At 45.1% G+C, this 20,052-nt stretch overlaps 1 protein-coding gene across 1 annotated transcript in view; it reads right to left on the bottom strand.

Moving 5' to 3' along the window:
• ATF2 (activating transcription factor 2) overlaps positions 1 to 20,052 on the bottom strand; it is a 54,895-nt gene that overhangs the window by 12,740 nt on the left and 22,103 nt on the right. The window contains exons 9-11 of the mRNA XM_077319658.1: positions 18,151 to 18,237; positions 9,433 to 9,582; positions 5,631 to 5,837 (exon numbers count right to left, since the gene is read on the bottom strand). Coding sequence (XP_077175773.1) covers positions 5,631 to 5,837; positions 9,433 to 9,582; positions 18,151 to 18,237 — 444 coding nt within the window. The remainder of the gene's footprint in view (positions 1 to 5,630; positions 5,838 to 9,432; positions 9,583 to 18,150; positions 18,238 to 20,052) is intronic.

Genomic DNA, 20,052 nt, shown 5'->3' with positions numbered 1-20,052 from the left:
GTTGCAAGATAAGTTGCAAGGGACTCCGGCGGTTTTTATTTCTACTATCACCTTTTAAGGCACCTTTGCACAGCCAAAATGCGTTGCCCAAAGCATCCGAGGAGCTGATACTACCCAAACAATACAACTCAATACAACTCGCTAGCCACAAGCTAGTAGGGACAAGGAAAAGGAGATGGCTAATCTCATCCATCAGCCAGGCCCGCTCAGATGTCCAGAGCTACCTAGCTGCTTCCAGCTCTTAAGGCCCCCAAGTCACGGTAAAAAAAAAAGGGCATAAGAACAAGTTGGGAAACTTAAAAATAAGCAAAATAAACTAAATCTAAATTTGAGGGCCCCCCCTTGAATTTAAGGTCCACGCTGAGTGGCGCTGGTCCTCCACACTGGGCCTGTTATCAGCCATGCGTGAGAAAGATTCCATTGCATTAGGAATCTCAGGAAGGTTCCATGATATTGCTAAAGCAATTAAAATTTATATACATTGAAAAATCGAGCTCAGACACATTAAACCAAGGTTTCTTCATGGCCCCATGTTTCCTGAATGAGTGGGAGTTATTTAATTTTTAATATATTTTAAAAATTGCTTAAGCATTTATTGGGTGATATGACCATATACAGTTCTGTCGATCTGCTCTCCCCCTCCCAAAATGGCCAGTGAGTGGCCTGGAGGGAGTGGGAAAGGGAGGGTCCCCAGGTAGTCATGTGCACAGCTGTGATTCCCAACCATATCCTGCACGATTGTGCCACTTCTGGGGTCTCTCAAAGCCTGAAGAATGTTTCAGGGGGTTCGCAATGGTAAAAAAGTTGAGAAAAAGCTGCATTAAACAATGCAGAAATTACATACTAGGCCCGTATTTACAGCAACAGACTGTGTAAGTCCCCATCCCCTTACCAACGCATCCTTCTAAAGACTGTCCCTGTTCAACAGTTTTGCTTTCTCTCACTGAACTACTTACAGTTTTCTAACATAAGGAGCAGCTGATGGTTTGTTAGTTTGGCTGGTAGATGTGAAAGGACAAACTGACGGTAGAGAGTGTCACCCCCCTCACAAACTGGCGGTAGAGAGTGTCACCCCCCTCCTGTAGTTGCGGAGGATGCGGAGACCAAATGAGTAGATTAAGCCATCGTTGTTGCCACTATTGTAAATTTATCGGATCTCGTTGTTATTTTATGGTTTTAGGGGACGGGGTTATGTAAGCCGCCTTGAGCCTTCGGGGGGAGGCGGGGTATAAATACAACAACAACAACAACAATAATAATCAGGAAAAAAACCCTCTCATAATAGGTACATGAATCTGGCATTTTTTAAATTGTGGTTTGTGCCCAGTATATTTATACAGTTAATAAAATTAGCGATTAAAGCTGCATTTTGTTTACTATATTGTTATCAAAATTTAGTACTTTTATAGTCATAGTCATCTCATAATTTCTAAAATATTTAAAAAAAATAAATATGAATGTTACTCAGCAACATTAAAAGGGATCTTGTGGGTGTGTCAGATTTAATCAGCACAAGCCATACGCAACATTATATAAATAATGCTAAACCCAATGCCCAGTTACCCTACGATATAAAAGAGTAAGTACATATGTCGATTGCATCAATAACCAAAATTCTTCCGTTTAACGAGTTGCTGGATAATGTCGCATTCACATAAGAGCATAAGGTGAAACTCTAAGCCTAGTTAGAATAAAACAAGGTCGATAACATAATTGTGTATGTTCTTAATATGATACACGTTCAAAGGTATTTTCAGTTGTAATATTTGAATCCTCCTATTAGCCCCATAAATCTATGATTTTGCATAGAAGCCCAGAGAAATCCAAATCTATCCAACACGCAATGAGTTTAGGCAATGTATTGCATGGTTTACTCTCACTAATAAATTGTAAACAGATTTTTAACTGGAAAACCAATAATGAAGGGTATTTTGTTTTTCAATGAAGTTTTGAGAAAGGGATGAAAAGTCAGCGGAGTGGGAAAAAAAACCTAGACATTTTTAGAAACTAGAGCAGTCAATTTCATTTTGTGTTGAAGAGGGAAAGAAATGACAGATGAACTCTCCCAAAAGCACTTCCCCATCACTTCTGCAGCTGCACAGGACACAACAACACAGAGAGGCCTTTTAACACCTCAGAGCCTAAGAAATGTTTATTTCAACAAAAGTTTTTGCAGACTAGAAGAGCAAGATCAGTGAAGCACTGGGCACATTCTACACTGGGTCCTTCTGCACAGTGAAGTAAGCCAGGTCAGAGAACACCAAAGGGATTGTTGCCAGGAATTCTAAGATATTTTCATGGGAGTAAGCACCAGAGAATAAAAATGGACTTTCATCTAAGTAGACCTGCTGAGGATAGCTAAGAAAATTTCTTAGAATCCTGTGCAACACACAGTAGACCCATGACAGCCACTCCCGGAACCAGCTTGTGGCAGGTTACAAATGTCCAGTAAATGCCCAATAAAACCCCATTGAAACGGACAGCAAAAATTACAATATAATCAGAACAACATGGCAGTAACACTTCCCCAACCTCCCCCCCCAAAAAAAAAAACTCTAGGGGGAAATAAAGAGGGTCACGATGACAATTGACTGCTGAGTACACCATGGGGGGCCCACAGATCTTCCTCGCTACCCCCAGCCTCAACCATAGACCTGGTGGAAGAGCTCCGTCTTGCAGGCCCTGTGGAATGCTGAAAGCTCCCGCAGGGCCTGCAACACACCTGGGAGCTCATTCCACCAGGTCGGACCCCGGACCGAAAAGGCCCCAGGCTCTGGTCGAGGCCAGGCGCTTCCCTGGAGCTGGGGCCGACAGGTTGACAAGCACAGTGTTCAAAACAGACTGAACTAGACTAAAAAAATAAAAATAAATTAGAAGTTCAGAAGAAAAGTTGCACAGAAACATAATCGCTGACAGTATAATGAGCCAGACTTGATTGCTAGATCTAACAAACTATATACCCATGTGCTGCTTTCAAAACTGCAGTGAGATACCAATACGCAGGATATTATATACTTAAGAGAAAATCAGTTCTCTAAGAATAAAACTCGATGGAAAAACAGAGTTTATTACTGCTTTTATAGCAGGAGTGGCCAGACTGTGGCTCTCCAGATGTCCATGGAATACAATTTTCATAAGCCACTTTATTCATATGACCTTGATATAATTCCCTGACCTACTTATTGTGTTGACAAAGCTAGAACAAAACCAACTGGAAGTATTTTGGAGACACACTTGTGAAGCCAGCATGGTATAGTGGTTAAGAGCAGTGGCTTCCAATCTGGAGAGTCAAATTTGATTCCCTGCTCCTCCAGCATGCAGCCAGCTGAGTGACCTTGGGCCAGTCACATCCCTGATAGTGCTGCTCTGAGTGAGCAGTCCTGTCACAGCTCTCTCTGCCCCACCTACCTCACAGGGTGTCTGTTGTGGGGAGAGGAAGGGGATTGTAACCTGCTTTGAGACTCCTTTGGGCAGTGAAAGCAGTGAAAATAACGCTTCTTCTAACTCTGCTACTGAGGGGAAGCAACTATGGGGCCATTTGTAGCCACTATGCCTGCCAACTCTATTGGCTTGTCAAGTGAAGAAATGCATGATTCATGTTTCCACATGAAGTACAGCTTAATTACTTCTTTGACATTCGGCTTTCTTTACAAGTCGTTCTGCTCTTCACAGCGACTGATTGTGCTGCGGGCAGACTGTAAAGAAAGGTCTTTCCTTTATATCTGTTACCCTACGAGATGATCCCCTCCCCCATGTAATCCCACATTAAACAGCAAAATCTGATAAACGTTGAAAACCTTTTAGTGAAAAATAGAATTGGGTCCCATTTGGGTCCCATTAAGATTTCTATACCACCCATTTCTTTGCAGCTCTGGGCGGTTTACACTGAACGTTATATAACTTGCATGGAATGTTATACAGGCTATAACATCAAAACAACTTTCAATAAAGCATTAAAAGTTTACAAAACCACATTTATAATATAAATAACAGTTAACAATAACATTGGGAGAGTCATGGGCGGGTGTCTGGGGGGACCGGCAAGTGTTCTGAGTTCGCCGGCCTCAAGCGAATGCCTGGTGGAAGAACTTAACCAATACCAAAGAGGCCTCAGGTTGCTCTGGGCAGGCAGCATATAAATATCACTAACTAAATAATACAAGAATGTCACCTCACCAGGGGTGGTGGGGGTGAGATGCCTATTCTTCCCAACACTTCAAGTATTCTTCCCAACACTTCCTTACTCCTGAAAGATCTGCAGCCCACCGTTTAAACTATATATGTTTTTCTCACGTTGCTTACACAATAACCGATGGAAGCAATTAAAATAAATCGGCCTTCACAGCAGCGTCTCACATAACGGATGAACGCAAAAAGGCGAACTAGCAAACTCCACTCTGCTCCAGCCCTGTGTGGACCAATAGAAGCCTTCCGTTTTTTGGTCAATATGGCACCCTGCGTAAGCATTAGGCCCAACTTTAATAACAACAACGACGACAACTATAAAACTCAGTTCCAAGAAAAAGAAAATGGATTCTAACACCAGCTCAGATCCAAAAGAGCAGGGTATTGTTTGGGAAGAACTGATAATGAAGCCTTCATGTTCAGAGGCAGTAAATCTCTGAATACCAGTGCCAGAAAGCAACATCGGCAGCATCTGCCTTGGCCTCTGTCTCTGTTTTTGGCTTCTGATGCTAACTGCGTGGCTACTAGGTGAGACAGGATGCTGGACTGGCTGAACCACCGTTCTGATCCAGCAGGGCTCTTATGCTTCTGTGTCAATATTATGCAGGCTTTTCGGCTTACAGTCTACCACCCATGGACCTCCATAACGAGTTGATTTCATAAAACTGACATACATTATACTCTCCATAAAGTTCTTTCCAAGTAAGCGTAACACGCCAAATAGCTCGTGTAATCAGGTTTAATATCTTTAAACAGCCCGTGGCGCCACGGGCGCCACGGACTATATAATTCGTTAAGCCCCCTAGAGGTGGGCTTTGTCCGTGATGAGGAAGGGTCCGGGTTGGACCCTTCCTCACGACAGACAATCGGAGGGACTCCCAGGCTGAGCAACTGCGAGCCGCGCGCAGCGCGGCTTGCAGTTGCTCCCGGACTGACGCGGCGAGAGGCGCGAAGCGCCTCTCGCCGCGTCAGACCGCCGTCCGAGGGAACCCCCAGCAGTCGCGCGAAGTGCGGCTGCTGGGGGTTCCCTCCCTGCCGGTCTGACGCTGCGGGAGGCGCGAAGCGCCTCGCGCAGCGTCAGACCGCCGCTCGAGGCAACCCCCAGCAGTCGCGCGAAGCGCGCCTGCTGGGGATTCCCTCCCTGCCGGTCTGACGCTGCGGGAGGCGCGAAGCGCCTCGCGCAGCGTCAGATCGCCGCCCGAGGGAATCCCCAGCAGTCGCGCGAAGCGCGCCTGCTGGGGGTTCCCTCCCTGCCGGTCTCCCCTTTCAAAACCCCTTTTTATAAAGGGGCTTTGAAACTAGTATTTTATAAAGCTGTAGATAGATGTTACGGCTCCAGGACAACCCGACAGTAAGTCCGGCTGCTGCTTTGTTTTAATAAAGCAAACAAAGGGCAGGGAGGAGAAAGAGACAGATAGACAGACAGAACCACAGAGAGAAAATACCTGTAGTTGACCGTTTAAGGAGCTCAGGTCTTCTGCTTTCTTTTCCAAAGACTGTACCCAGACTTTTCTTTTTTGCCTACATCGTGAAGCAGCTGCTCTGTTCCGTTCCAGGAATTTTCGCCTCTTCTCGTCAGGATCTTCGTTTGCTGCTCTTCTTCGGCGACCACCTGTATTAGGAGTCTGAGGTGCAGGCTGAGCTGGAGACGCCTGTGGAAACCAAGGAAACTCACCATTCAAAGAAGAATCCAATAAACACGTGAATATGGGGGGGAGGGATAGGGGGCCTGTTTTTTATTATTTTTTAAGAGCCTCTTGTGGCGCAGAGTGGTAAGGCAGCAGACATGCAGACTGAAATCTCTGCCCATGAGGCTGGGAGTTTGATCCCAGCAGCCGGCTCAAGGTTGACTCAGCCTTCCATCCTTCCGAGGTCGGTAAAATGAGTACCCAGCTTGCCGGGGGGGGGGGGGGGTAAACGGTAATGACTGGGGAAGGCACTGGCAAACCACCCTGTATTGAGTCTGCCATGAAAACGCTAGAGGGCGTCACCCCAAGGGTCAGACATGACCCGGTGCTTGCACAGGGGATACCTTTACCTTTTTATTCTACTTTTAATCAGATCTTTAAAAAAACCCACATCTATTATATTCTAAGCCAGCTTGAACCACAGTGAAAGGCAGGATATAATTTTTTTAATAAAAAAAATAAATATACAGATGGTTCAGCTGGTACAGAATATAGTGGTACATGCAGAGACTTCAGGGGATTAAAAAATGAAACAACTGACATGGTGCACGTAGTGGGTGTACTTAACATAAGTTGGCAGCATGACGGAAAACCACAATGCTCTAATGTCCTGTCTCGATTATTAAAGTTGCATGGGTCATAGTCACCATGGCGGTGATCACAGGAGATTAATACACATTGTTTTAACTTCATTTAAAAAAAAAATCCATGTGAGGAAGTCCCAACATAGTGGAAAAGAACTGTACAGGCTGAAGAGATTTCTGCATCACTGCCCTTCAAAACCTCTGCGGAGAACAAAAAAGGTTCTGTTAAGGAAGCTGAAGGCAAAAGAAGGATTTTGATCCAATAGCCAAGGAGATCCTTTCCAGCTATACACTTAGGAAAACATTGCTTGGAAAAAAGTGGGTGTGTGTATAATTGTGACACTGCACACAGCGAAACATTTAGCCTAGTGCAAAATAAAAATATGCCTACCGGTCTCCACCTACTGAGACTGTACAGCATTGAAATAATTAAAGAAATGAAATATTAAAGAAATGCTCTCTCCCTGAAGGCTCAACTATCTTTATTATTATTATTATTATTATTATTATTACTACTACTACTACTACTACTACTACTACTACTACTACTACTACTACTACTACTACTAGGGGCCAAGCCTGTTGCATTCAAGAATACAGTGGGTGCTAGATTGGGGTGGGATGGGGTGGAGTGAAAGAACTCTGCAGACGGCCTCCCCTTGCTCCCAGGACCTGGAAAGGATGCAGGGAACTCATCGGCAGGGGCAGCTTTCACACCGCAGGGATCTGCAGCCTCCGAGGGAAGAGGCCTCCGAGGGAAGAGTGGTGAGCTCCCCCTCACTGGCAGTCTTCAAGCAAAGGTTGGATACACACTTTTCTTGGATGCTTTAGGATGCTTAGGGCTAATCCTGCGTTGAGCAGGGGGTTGGACTAGATGGCCTGTGTGGCCCCTTCCAACTCTATGATTCTATGATTCTATGATTCTAGGAAGGAGGGGGTGGGGGTCAGGGGTGGGGGACAGAAGGTGACTGGCTGGTCGCTGGACAGACAGGCAAGCCGGTTGGAGGAGGAGGCATTCAGGGGCGGGACAGCCACCCTGAGTAGGTGTTAAGAAGAAGAAGAAGAGTTGGTTCTTATATGCCGCTTTTCCCTACCCGAAGGAGGCTCAAAGCGGCTTACAGTCGCCTTCCCATTCCTCTCCCCACAACAGACACCCTGTGAGGTGGGTGAGGCTGAGAGAGCCCTGATATCACTGTCTGGTCAGAACAGTTTTATCAGTGCCGTGGCGAGCCCAAGGTCACCCAGCTGGTTGCATGTGGGGGAGCGCAGAATCGAACCCGGCATGCCAGATTAGAAGTCCGCACTCCTAACCACTACACCAAACTGGCACTTAAGCCATGAGACCAGCTCCTCTTCCAAGGTCTTACCAGAAATATATAGTGGAACAGATTAACAGCCATTTAGACCAGGGGTAGTCAACCAGTGTTCCTCCAGATGTTCATGGACTACAATTCCCATGAGCCCCTTGCCAGCAAACGCTGGCAGAAGTTCATGCGAATTGTAGTCCATGAACATCTGGAGGACCACAGGTTGATTTAGACCAATCCAAACTGTAATTGGAGGATCAACTGCAGCCTATACGTCTTTCCTTTAGGTGCCAGGTTAAACGTTTATCTTTACCCAGGCTTTTAATGAAAGGGTTTTATCTTTTCCCAGTTACTTTCACTAGCCTTTGATCAGTTTTATCAATATATTTTCGGACTGCTTTATTTTATCAGCACTTTCAATTGGTGTCTTTATTACTGGCATGCTTTTTATTTAATTGACTTTGTCTTGCTGATATGGTTGTGTTGGTATGACTGGCCTTTGCTGTTTTTTTGGTCCTACTGTTGTGTGCTGCTTCCAGCACAACTGGAGAGGTGGCATACGTATTATCAAAATAAACGAAACAACGGAGGACTTCTTTTGAAAGCACACTTGTGTCCATGCACTTTCCACCTGGAACTCAAATGTGGTTACCGGAAGTCTCCCACACACTTCTGAAACACTTCAGGATTTTTGACCTTGCCAATCAATTGAGGCTGAACAGCTAAACATGTGCTACTGTACTTAAAAAAAAAAAGGACAATTGTGCATTAGGCATCCCTCAAATCTCACTGTATTTTCCAGGCAGATCTGACAAATTTTGCATGTCCCTTCTCTGACAGATTCCAACAAAGAAACTCTTAAAGGTAAAGGTAAAGGTATCCCCTGTGCAAGCACCGAGTCATGTCTGACCCTTGGGGTGACGCCCTCCAGCGTTTTCATGGCAGACTCAATACGGGGTGGTTTGCCAGTGCCTTCCCCAGTCATGACCGTTTACCCCCCAGCAAGCTGGGTACTCATTTTACCGACCTCGGAAGGATGGAAGGCTGAGTCAACCTTGAGCCGGCTGCTGGGATTGAACTCCCAGCCTTATGGGCAAAGCTTTCAGACGGCTGCCTTACCACTCTGCGCCACAAGAGGCTCTAAGAAACTCTTAAGGGACCTTTTTTTCTTTTCCTGTCTTTCTTTCTTTTTTTTGCTTCAGCCTGTTTAACAAGGGAGCATTTGGTTAAATCTTCTTATTAACTACTCGGCTATCATGAAAGTTAGATTACCAAGGCTATGGGTTTTTTTACTCTATGCATAGATCTTATTTTATGTGTTGCTGGTTCTGTTGACTACACTGGGTCAGGTGATCTAGGATCGCAATAAAATTAATTGAATTGGAACAAAAAAAAAAAGTCCATGTCTTGGATCTACCGTTTCCATCCCACTGGTGGCCGAGCCTTTTTCAGCGCAAGGACACCCCCCCCCCCCCGTCAGAACAACATCTCTCTTATGCAGCCACCAGGCTCCGTGTACCAAACCCGTTCATGATCACAAATTACGCCCAGAACCTATGCCTAGCACAGCTGCTAACTCATCTTCAGAATGCTGCCTTATAACTGAACAGAACGGTCACAGGGACTTCGGTGCTTTTGCAAAACAGAGGCAGAAGCCAGGCCTCCTACCGGTGTCTCAGTAGTAGACGTGGCGGGTTGTTGTAGCGACTGCGTCCGGGCTTCTTCGGAGCGAGTTCTAACCAATCCGCTAGTCTGTCCCTTCGCAGTATCTCCGTTGGTTACCTGAGAGTGCTGCTGGGTCAAAGCAGCTTTTAATCTCTTAAAAGACAAAACAAACAAACAAAGAAAAGGCAGGGGTTTATCTCAACAACGAGCCACGTTATTCAGTATCACAAGGTTGGCAATTCACCGTTTAAAATACTGCACAGGGGGTTCCAAAAGGCCAAATGAACTCAACCTTGGCAAAGCCAAGGAGTGTTCAAAGTGTGCGGCGAAGGGATGGAACGCAAATCTTTTTGTCCCCAAAGTGTCAGCAATGGCTAGTGAGGTTCACTTAGCAGGCAAGACAATAGGATCAGAAAATGTGAGGGTGTCATGCTTGCTCCATGGCAGCTGCACGTGGCGTTTGGATACATGCACAATTACAAAGAGGGACCCTTGAGAAATAAAGACTGGTCATCTCAGTACTACAATGTCACATGTCATGGAAGAGTGCCAAATTATGCTGACATGACTCTGACACCCAAATATGCTCGTTTTGCAAATTTCTGAATGATTAGAAGCGTACTTAATAGGTGCTGCATCCACATAAGGAAATGCTATACGTCCGAGGACATAAAAACCCACAAACACTGCACTTCAAAAACACAGACAAGGACACATTTTTGTTTCTGCTCCTGAACACAGGACCGCTCCCTCTTCACAAGGACATCCATTAAAAGCCTTTTTGATATAAGACAAATCATGCTTTTTTTTCTACTTCACAGGTGTTGCAGATTCAAAACAGCATCATACTTTGGATCATAATGACTCCTGACTCATCAATTTGGAATTTAATTTGAAGGTGTAACATGCACAAACACAAGCATGAAACCAAAAATAAAACAGCTGTAAAGTACTAGTTATCCCCACTATATTTATAAATAATATGATATATTTAGACAATTTGCACCCTGCTGTCCAGGTTTCCCAAGACAATGTACATGGGGATAACAACAAAGCACTAATGTATAAAATAAAAAAATGAAACCACATTAAAAACACAGCAACAGTAGTTGGTTTTATACCCCACTTTTCACAGCCCAAAGGCATCTCAAAGCAGCTTACAATTGCCGTCCCTTCCTCTCCCCACAACAGGCACCCTATGAGGCAGGTGGGGCTGAGAGAACTCTGAGAACTGTGACTAGCCCAAGGTCATCCAGCTGGCTACAGGTGGACAAGTGGGGAACCACACCCAGTTCTCCAGGTTAAAGGCTGTCACTCTTAACCACCACACCACGCTGGCAGAATTCAAATATACAGCCATAGCATTTACCTCTTATTGGGATTCATTTTCAGGTAGTTTTCCCAATTTAACCTTTCAGTGATTCCATATTCCAGTCTAGGGTATTCACAGCTTTCCTAGAACAGGATGGGAGCCAATTATCAGTGTACGTATGACACCTTGCTCCAAATTTCCAAATGATCTCTTCTTGTGGTGCCACAAAATTGCTAAACAGCATGAGAATTCTGGGCACTCTGTAACCTAAGAGCCAATGTACAAAGAAGACATTGGCGGAAGGGACCTACAGGGTCATCTAGTCCAACCCCCTGCAGAATGCAAGAAATTCACAACTACCTGCCCACCCACAGTGACCCCAACTCCATGCCCAGACGATGTTCCCCCCCCCCAAAAAAAACCAGAATCCCTGGCCAGTCTGATCTGGAGGAACCCCGAAGTGGCAATCGGCATTTCCCTAGGCATCCAAGAATGGGGCACAAGAGCCAAGCATGGACACATTCTGTTCTGCCCACCCACTTACAATCTGCCTAAGTTCACAGAATCATTGCTGCTAAACCTGTAACAGCTAAACACTGATAAAGAGACCCCAGTTGACAGTATCAAAAGAAGCTGAGGGGAAGAGGAGAACTAGCAGGGATGTACCCTTTCACCTGACAGGTATAGGTCATCAGCCATACCTTCCAAGGCAGTTTCCCTCCTTTATCCTAGTTGGAAGCTACACAGACTGCAGTTTAATTTACAAGCATGGTTTTCAAGCAGCTCGTGCATATAAAGACTAATAGAAATCATTATCACAAGCAAACTAAATACTCCAAGAATGACAAATAGAGTACAGAGGATAAGCTCGACTACCCTGATTTTTACAGCACCACCACTTATACCTGCTCACCCAGCTTTGAAAGAACAGTCCTAGAACTGAAGCAACACCAGAATAAAACTGCAAGGAGTAGATGTAGCAAGGTGGTGGGACTAAAAAGGAGTCCTGTGGCACCATGAAAACCAACATTTTTACTCCAGCATAAGCTGTCATGCATCTGAGAAGAAGAAGGAGGAGGAGGAGGAGGAGAAGAAGAAGAAGAAGAGTAGGAATTGGTTCTCATATGCTGCTTTTCTCTACCCAAAGGAGTCTCAAAGCGGCTTACAGTCACTGTGAAGATATTAGATGTAAACCCTCCTGAAATGTCTGGAAGGTTATTCCTAAATAAAGCTGCACACTTCAATGTGTTCTCACATTTCCTAGTATCTGAAGATCGATGTTTCCACAGAAAGGAAATAAAAATTATCACACGTTGCATGAATTTAACACATCCACTCATGTTCTGCTGTTCATCCAGGGCAACATCTATATTACAATAGCCCTAGAAAATATATTCAATTGGAAGGCAAGGCATGTTATGGCCATTCATGGGCTAGGATCTACATATCTATCCATAACCCTGGAGAACACTCCGGTCGGCTACGGTCAACCTACTTGTGATTCCCAGCCCCAAAGAAGTGTGACTGGCCTCAACTCCCTGCCTGGTGGAATGAACTCCTGGAGAACATCAGGATCTTGAAGTAACCAGTGCAGTTCCTCATGGCCTGCAAGATGGAGCTCTTCAGTCAGGCTTATGTTTGAGGCCAGCACACATGGAATACTCAACATCACGTGGTCCTCCCCTTGCAACATGCCACCCCCCCTTATTCTCATCAGGAAACCGGCTCGGTATAATTGCCAACAGTAGATTCATGAGCCATTCATTTAATTTAACCGGTATAGACTGAGAACGTTCTCTTTTAATTTTAACTACCTATTTATTGTATTGTATTTTTTATTGTATTTTTTTTAATATGATGCAGCTTGCCCCGAGAGGACTGGATCAAGAGGGGCGAGCTATAAATCTTTAACCTCTCCTGCGGAGCAGCAGTAATAATTGAGTAAGGGCAATGTGGGAAGAGAAAGGGCTGGCCTTGTCCAGGATAAAACTCTAAGGGCCCAATCAGGAGCCGCAAAGTGGCTCCTGATTGGGCCCTCTGAGTGTCCATCCAGGGCCAAGCGGCCAATGGGGAGCCGCGTGAAGTGCGGCTCCCCATTGACTGTTTGGCCCGGCCGGGGAGTTGCCACGCAGACAAACAAGGCAGCCTGCACGGTGAGTCCTCCAGGCAGGTTGCGGGCCAGTGGCCGCTGGCCTTCTCCCGGCCCCGGGAAAGTCTCACCGTGTCAGTGACATAGCGAGGCTGTCCCCGGGGCCGCCAGAACGCCCCAAGTCGTGGGAGGGTGGCTGTGGCATGCCAGGCCCCTGGAAGCCTTCGCCCTGTGAAGGCTTCCCCGGGGAGGGGGGCCTAGTGCCCATTTTATTACCGAATAAAATGGTATTGAATTCTAGTATAACAATATAACAATAACAATAAATAAATAATAAACAATCCGGTTAAACTTTGCAATGGACTACGCTGCCCAGGGCCCTGCACCATGTTGACGGTCCGTTCTTTAAATTTTTTCGCTCCAGTTTTTAGTTACACGTAAATTGCAATTAGCATCTATAAATAATACAGTAATAGGAGCTCAACGGCTATTTGCAATATTGCCAAAGCGCCGCACTCTCCAGCGGCAAAGGTGCTGAGAAACACGCCTACCCTTGAAACCAGACTCCCCACCACATCTGTCAGAATTGGCAGGAATAGATCACTCCATCATGAGTTCATAAAAACGAGAGAAAATACTCCAGGAACAATTTATGGAAGGCTCCTATCCATATTTCATACCTGCCACAAAACCTCATCAGAGTAATAACCCTCCCCCCTCCTGGGTGTTATCCTACCATCTGCTGCACTATTACTTATCTTTATTTTGCAACTAATTAACAGCATAATCTTCTAAATTCAGCAAGTTAATTATCATTATTGTGGTCTTTGCAGCATCATCAGTCCTCATGAAGTCTTGTCTTCCCCCCTTGTCCCCCTCCCCCCCCCCGGAGAATGTATGAAAATTAAGCAGGCTGGGAGGGGGTCTGTTTCTTTAGAGCAAGCTCATTAGGTGTTTGCTGATTAGCTCGGCATGCCGAGAGGCAGGTCAGGAGAATTCCGCTGAACACGGGGTCCCATGCCGGGCTCAACAAAGTTAATGGGAGCTCCCGAACATTTGCCAAGCTGCCCTCTGTCAACTCTCAGTGGTAACCCCCTGCAGAAAAGCTACAGGCTCCCCACTAGGCTTCAGGTATTTCTCAGTTTGTCGTCAAAAAAAAAACAAAACAGTATATGGAGGATTCTGGGGGGAAAAACACCTGCTTCAAGTTGTTTTTTAAAATAAATTTCAAATGCTTTCTATTCTGCTCTTATCTAAAACAAGAGTTTGCATTTCACAGGCTGCAAACCTGACACTTCGATTCAAACAAATCAGGACGAACGTTCAGAAAATTCAACTTGTCAATACTGCGCGTCTCACTTATGACATTTTCGGAAAGGAATTTCGAAAACGTTTTGGTAACTGAGCAATTTCATTGTTCAGCATAAGGTCACAGAAATGGGTGCATGTCTTCTGCTATGTGGAAAGGTAGTTTTGCGTACAGACTTCCAGAATTATATATTTCATTTAAGAAAACATCCTGTAACACAGCAGCAGCTTTATTAACCGGCATTGCTGGGAAATGGGGCTGCGGGTTAACCACAGAGCCAGTTACGCCTGGGTCCTAGCTGGGGCCCGCCATCTTCAGCTCTTTCACTCCACCGCCCCAACCCTTAAGTCATTTGTGTGCCTGCTGCAGCCCCAAATCTGAGACACTGAGAATGTAAGTGGAGCACAAGTGACCTTGGGTGGATCTCTGGGGCCCAGGCATGCTGGTTAACTGAGCTGTGCAGTTAATCTGGTGTCAGTGAATAAAACTTTTGCTGTGATCCTTTTACTATAATCCAAAATACATGCAAACTTGACAAAGCTAAGTAGAGGCCAACGCCTTGTGAGATCATCCAGTTAATGTCCGCTTCAGGTTTCTGGACTGTGATTACTATTTAACATATTTCTATCATCCAACTCATACATACATTTTCTAGGCGGCTTCCCATCCAGGTAGGAATCAGACTAGTGTCTGTATAATCAGCCTTCTGACTATATCTGAGATTGTGGGATAATCTAAGTGGGTAACAGTACAGGGAAACAGCCCCCCCCCCCCCCGCTTGCTATCTTTCAATGTTTCATTTTTAATATTTTAATTTTGAAAGGCACCTCAGTCAGGTTCCCGAAGATGATGCACAAACATTTTCTAAATAAATAAGATAGTAAATGATTATACCTGCTGATTAATACTCACAGATGTCAAACAAGGGTCTAAGAGATTAAAAAAAATAAAACTATTCTTTGCCTTTTCCTGTGGCTTACAAATTCAAACATATAAAACGCCATATAAATCTGCCCTCTAAAAAATGCCAGCAGCCTATACACAAATCTGGCATACAAAATAAATTACCCTTGCTTACTTCTAGAAGGTGAGAGGACGCAAAATGAAATTTTAATCATGATATATGCAGACATCTCATCTATCTGTTTAATTCAGCAGCTCTTTTTCACTAAACCCTAAATCTCAAGACCGCCATTGCCTAGTTGTAATTAAAAATGCAAGTTTGTACACATGCAGTGTCAGAATTGAAAGCAACTGATTAGCCTATTAGTGAAGAATATATATATATATATATATATATATATATATATATATATATATATATATATATATATAAACAATTTCAATTTGAGTTACTTTATTTTTCTTAGAGTGATTGTAACTGTTCCCATTGTGTGTTTGAGCTTTCCCCAATCATTCAGATAATTAGTCAAACTTTCCCAATTAGAAGAAGAGTTGGTTTTCATACCCGGCTTTTCTTTACCTTGTGGAGTCTCAAAGTGGCTTCCTTTTCTCCCCCCACAACAGGCACCTTGTGAGGTAGGCGAGGCTGGGAGAGCACTGAGAGAGCTGTGACTGGCCTACCGTCACCCAACACGCTGCGTGTGGAGGAGTGGGGAATCAAACACAGTTCTCCAGATTAGGGTCCACTACTCTTAACCACTACACCATGCTGGTTCTGACTGGAGTTTTTGACTGGGGGAAGTGTAATAACTATGGATAACTGTGGAATGGAAGAACTGTAATAACTATCAGATTTAAAATTATGTAAGTCTTGTTAAATAATTTTTCAATAATTCAAAAATAATTTTTAAAAACTGGCTATGAACAATGGTCTAGAATTTCTACAGGTGCAATAAGTTCCAATTTCCCCCTAACTCCTCTCTGATCTCCCCCCCCCCATTAAAAAACCCTATTTCTAGGGGCTCCCTATTCCCAAGGAAAAGCATTTGGGGCTGCCGGGGGGGGGCAGATCAGTGAAAGCCACCTTCTTCCCACTGTACCCACAGAAATTCTAGGTGAGATCCAAGCCAATTCTTATCCCGACAACATTACATTTGAAATTATAGGGTTTTTTTAACAATAGTACTACAATTTTGTGGAACCGGTAGAACAATCAGAATAGGGCTCATCTTTCTCTATGGCAATTCGATTCAGATATATCTCTTCAGTTCTGCCCAATGACTGTATGAGTACCTGAATGCTAAGAATGTGTAGATTACATGTTAAAAATTATTCATTATGTCACTGAAGGACATGGTTAAAATTCAACACATTTTATCAACCAGAGAGACGGTTAAAATTTAAATTAAGTGATTTTACCTCCTGCGCCTTCATGAGGCACTTGCTTTTCAGCTGTTCAATCACAAGCCCTTGTCATTTTACACACAGAAAGTTTTGTAAAACACTCTATGATATTATTTCATTTCCCCCCCTAAAATTAGCCAGATGTATATTTATACAAAAGTCGTCAGAACAGTTCCTTGCCATACAATGCTGGGCCATGCACCAAGCCAGAGTTAACAAAATTCCTGTTGCAACAGTCATGACTTACACCTGCCTAAATATTCCCTCCTGCACTGAATTAAAGGCACTGAAATCTTCAGTCACCCGGGCAGGAACTCATTTCTTCAATGATCCATAACCCTGCTGAAAATATTCCAAGATTTTCTGAACTAAGCTAAAAAGAGCAGAAGGGGGCATCACAGGTTTCTACGATACTCAACATTTTATACTCACGTCGTCTCACTGTGCTTGTTCATGAAATGTGCGGTAACAGAAACTACATGTTCCCTTTTCCACTGTTAAACAAAAGAGTGGGTGCTCAGAGTCCTGCTCAAAGCAGCCCTGAATGCATATGATCTGCCAGATTTTTTTTCTTTTAAAACGGTATCTCTACAGTATATTTACTGCATACATTCCCCACCATTTGACAATAATAAGCAGAACAAAGCAAGCCGATTAAAGGACTAATTGAAAGGATTCACACACAGGACAGCAAAGCAATCGATTCAAGCAATTAAAAATTACAGCCCTGTTATATGTACAGAGAAGGTATAGTGTCTGGGTTCCCTTTTACCTCTATATAACAAATGTGCTGGCTGTGAAAGCCATGAATGGGTGCAGGACTCTCCCAGCCCCTTTGTCATAAGCAAATATCATTGTCTGCTGGCTATCAGGCACCTTTTTTTACTTCCCATTTTCTGTAAGAAGAGCCTCTTGTGGCGCAAAGTGGTAAGGCAGCCGTCTGAAAGCTTTGCCCATGAGGCTGGGAGTTCAATCCCAGCAGCCGGCTCAAGGTTGACTCAGCCTTCCATCCTTCCGAGGTCGGTAAAATGAGTACCCAGCTTGCTGGGGGGTAAACGGTCATGACTGGGGAAGGCACTGGCAAACCACCCCATATTGAGTCTGCCATGAAAACGCTAGAGGGCGTCACCCCAAGGGTCAGACATGACTCGGTGCTTGCACAGGGGATACCTTTACCTTTACCTTCTGTAAGAAATAAAATAAAAAAGCAATACAGGCTGAAGTCCTGCAGAGAGCCCAAACTAAATTTCTCCGTCACTTAGAGAAGAGAAATAGCAGTGCCATAGGTAGCACTCAGAATATCCACACGAAAGAAAGATCACGGAGATGCATTGGTCAAATTCATAGCTGAATGCGACTGCTGTGAAAAGCTGTGGAAAATGTCCACAGGAGTCGAGAACACTATATAAATCCTAAGAATCATTATTAGTATCCAATGCAGAAGGCTGGTTTACAGTCAACTGAACTGAACTGATGTAAACACATCAAAAACGACTGTTCACTGCTGTCCTTTCCCTTCAGGACGACTGATAACCGCTACAGCTTGACAAGGGTACAGTCACTCCATACAACAAAAGATCTGTAAAGCACCCTAGCCATTAAAAAGCAAGAGCCTGCTTTGCAACTGTGTTATAGTAAGATCCACTTATGCATAACCTACAACATTTCGTGCATTAAGTGGAGAACTGTGGAAGGCCCACTTACCAATTTAGCTTCCGACTGCACAGGCTGTGGGGAGGAGGGTCCGGGAATTCCTGGGATACTAGGCACCACGGTGACGGGTCTAACAAGCTGCCCAAGAAAACCATCAGAATTAATACAGAAATAAGAGCAAATTCTACTTCATAAGCAGCCAGGATTGCCTGCTCCTTCTTAATCAAAGCAGTGGTGTGCTGAGCCTATTTTGTGCCTGGGGCAGGTGGGTGGTCGGGGCTTGGCGATGTAGGGCTGTGGTAGTCAACCTGTGGTCCTCATGGACTACAATACAAACGCTGGCAGGGGCTCATGGGAATTGTAGTCCATGAACATCTGGAGGACCACAGGTTGACTACCTCTGATGTTGGGGGTGCAGGTCATGAAGGCAGAGCAAAAGTACTGGGGAGGAGGTATACTATGCAACAAGGACACCCACAAGTTCTTCTCTGTGCATCTCTTGCGGGGGGGGGGGGGCAGAAAGAGGCTCTGACGCCACCACAGTCACCACACCCAGCCCATGGTCACCCAGCACTGATGTCAGTGCCCATGGAAAGTGCACATTATCACCAGCCACTGCCCACTTGGGGAAGAGGAGTCATGCTTACCACACTGTGATCCAGGCCCAGCACCACCCCTACCACCATTTCACTTTGCTGAGGCCTCCTAGTGGCCTGTAAGGGACCAGTACCTGGTGGGAAGGAGGGAGCTGGGCAGGCACTGCTCCCCTGGCCCACCCACCCCAAATGTCTCCTCCACAAGCCAGCCAGCCAGCCAGCCAGCCCCAAAGGATCCAAGGAAGAGCTGCCGGCAAACCTGCTTGCCAAAGATCTCTCAGCCAATGAGCCACACCGCAAATGGTCCAGAGAGAGCCGGAGGGACCCGTCGACTTCCCTAAACAGAGCTCTGCCTTGCAAGGTGGGCGGGGGGCTCAGTAACTGGTTCTCCTGCCCACCCCCCCAGAAGCATCCAGGGCTGCCACCTCAAAGGCTTCCGGACAACTGAGCTTCAATTGCAAGGCCCAAGTGGTTATGGCACAGAGGCGGCTAGTAATTTTATTTATTTTCCATCCCCTAGTGAGGATCCAGAGCAGCTTGCATCATTTTCATCTCCTCAATTATATTCACAGAACTACCCTATAAGGCAGTTCAGGTTGAGAGATTGTCAGTAGCCAGCTTGGTGTCGTGGTTAGGAGTGCGGACTTCTAATCTGGTGAGCCAGGTTTGATTCCGGCACTCCCCCACATGCAACCAGCTGGGTGACCTTGGGCTCGCCACGGCTCTCTCAGCCTCACCCACCTCACAGGGTGTCTGTTGTGGGGAGAGGAAAGGGAAGGCGAATGTAAGCCGCTTTGAGACTCCTTTGGGTGGAGGAGGAGTCAAAAGGAATATAAGAACAAACTCTTCTTATTCTTCCAGCCTAAGGCCACCTAGTAAACCTCCACGGTAGAGTGGGAATTTGAATTTGGCTTTCCAAATCCTAGTCCAACAGTTTAACCATGATACCATATTGGCTGCTATCAGAGACTCTGGAATTCAGACTCTCACTCAACAACTGGGGAAGAGAGAAACAGAAAGCCTCTTTTAATGGTATTTAATACTTTTTCAAAAGGAAGAGGCTAGCAAAAGAAAGCTCCAGAGGGTAGCCAACTGTGGGTCTGCACTAAAACGACTAGATTCAAGCCCAGTAGTGCCCTAGAGACCAAGAAGATTCTTGAGGGGGTCTGAGCTTCCAAAAGTCAAAGTTCTGATGAAGGCAGCTTTGACTCCAAACTGCTACTGGATTCGGATCCAGTTGTTCTAACTAAAGAAAGGTGGGATTATTAAACACGCTCGCTTGCGAAAGCACGGAAGTTACTTAGTTGGATGACAGCCTGGTTTGTGGGGAGGAGAGCTTGGTGAGGTCTGATGTCTG

Source organism: Paroedura picta, chromosome 2 (genome assembly GCF_049243985.1).
Source record: "Paroedura picta isolate Pp20150507F chromosome 2, Ppicta_v3.0, whole genome shotgun sequence".
NCBI lineage: Eukaryota > Metazoa > Chordata > Lepidosauria > Squamata > Gekkonidae > Paroedura > Paroedura picta.
This window is presented reverse-complemented; position numbering and strand designations above follow the sequence as displayed.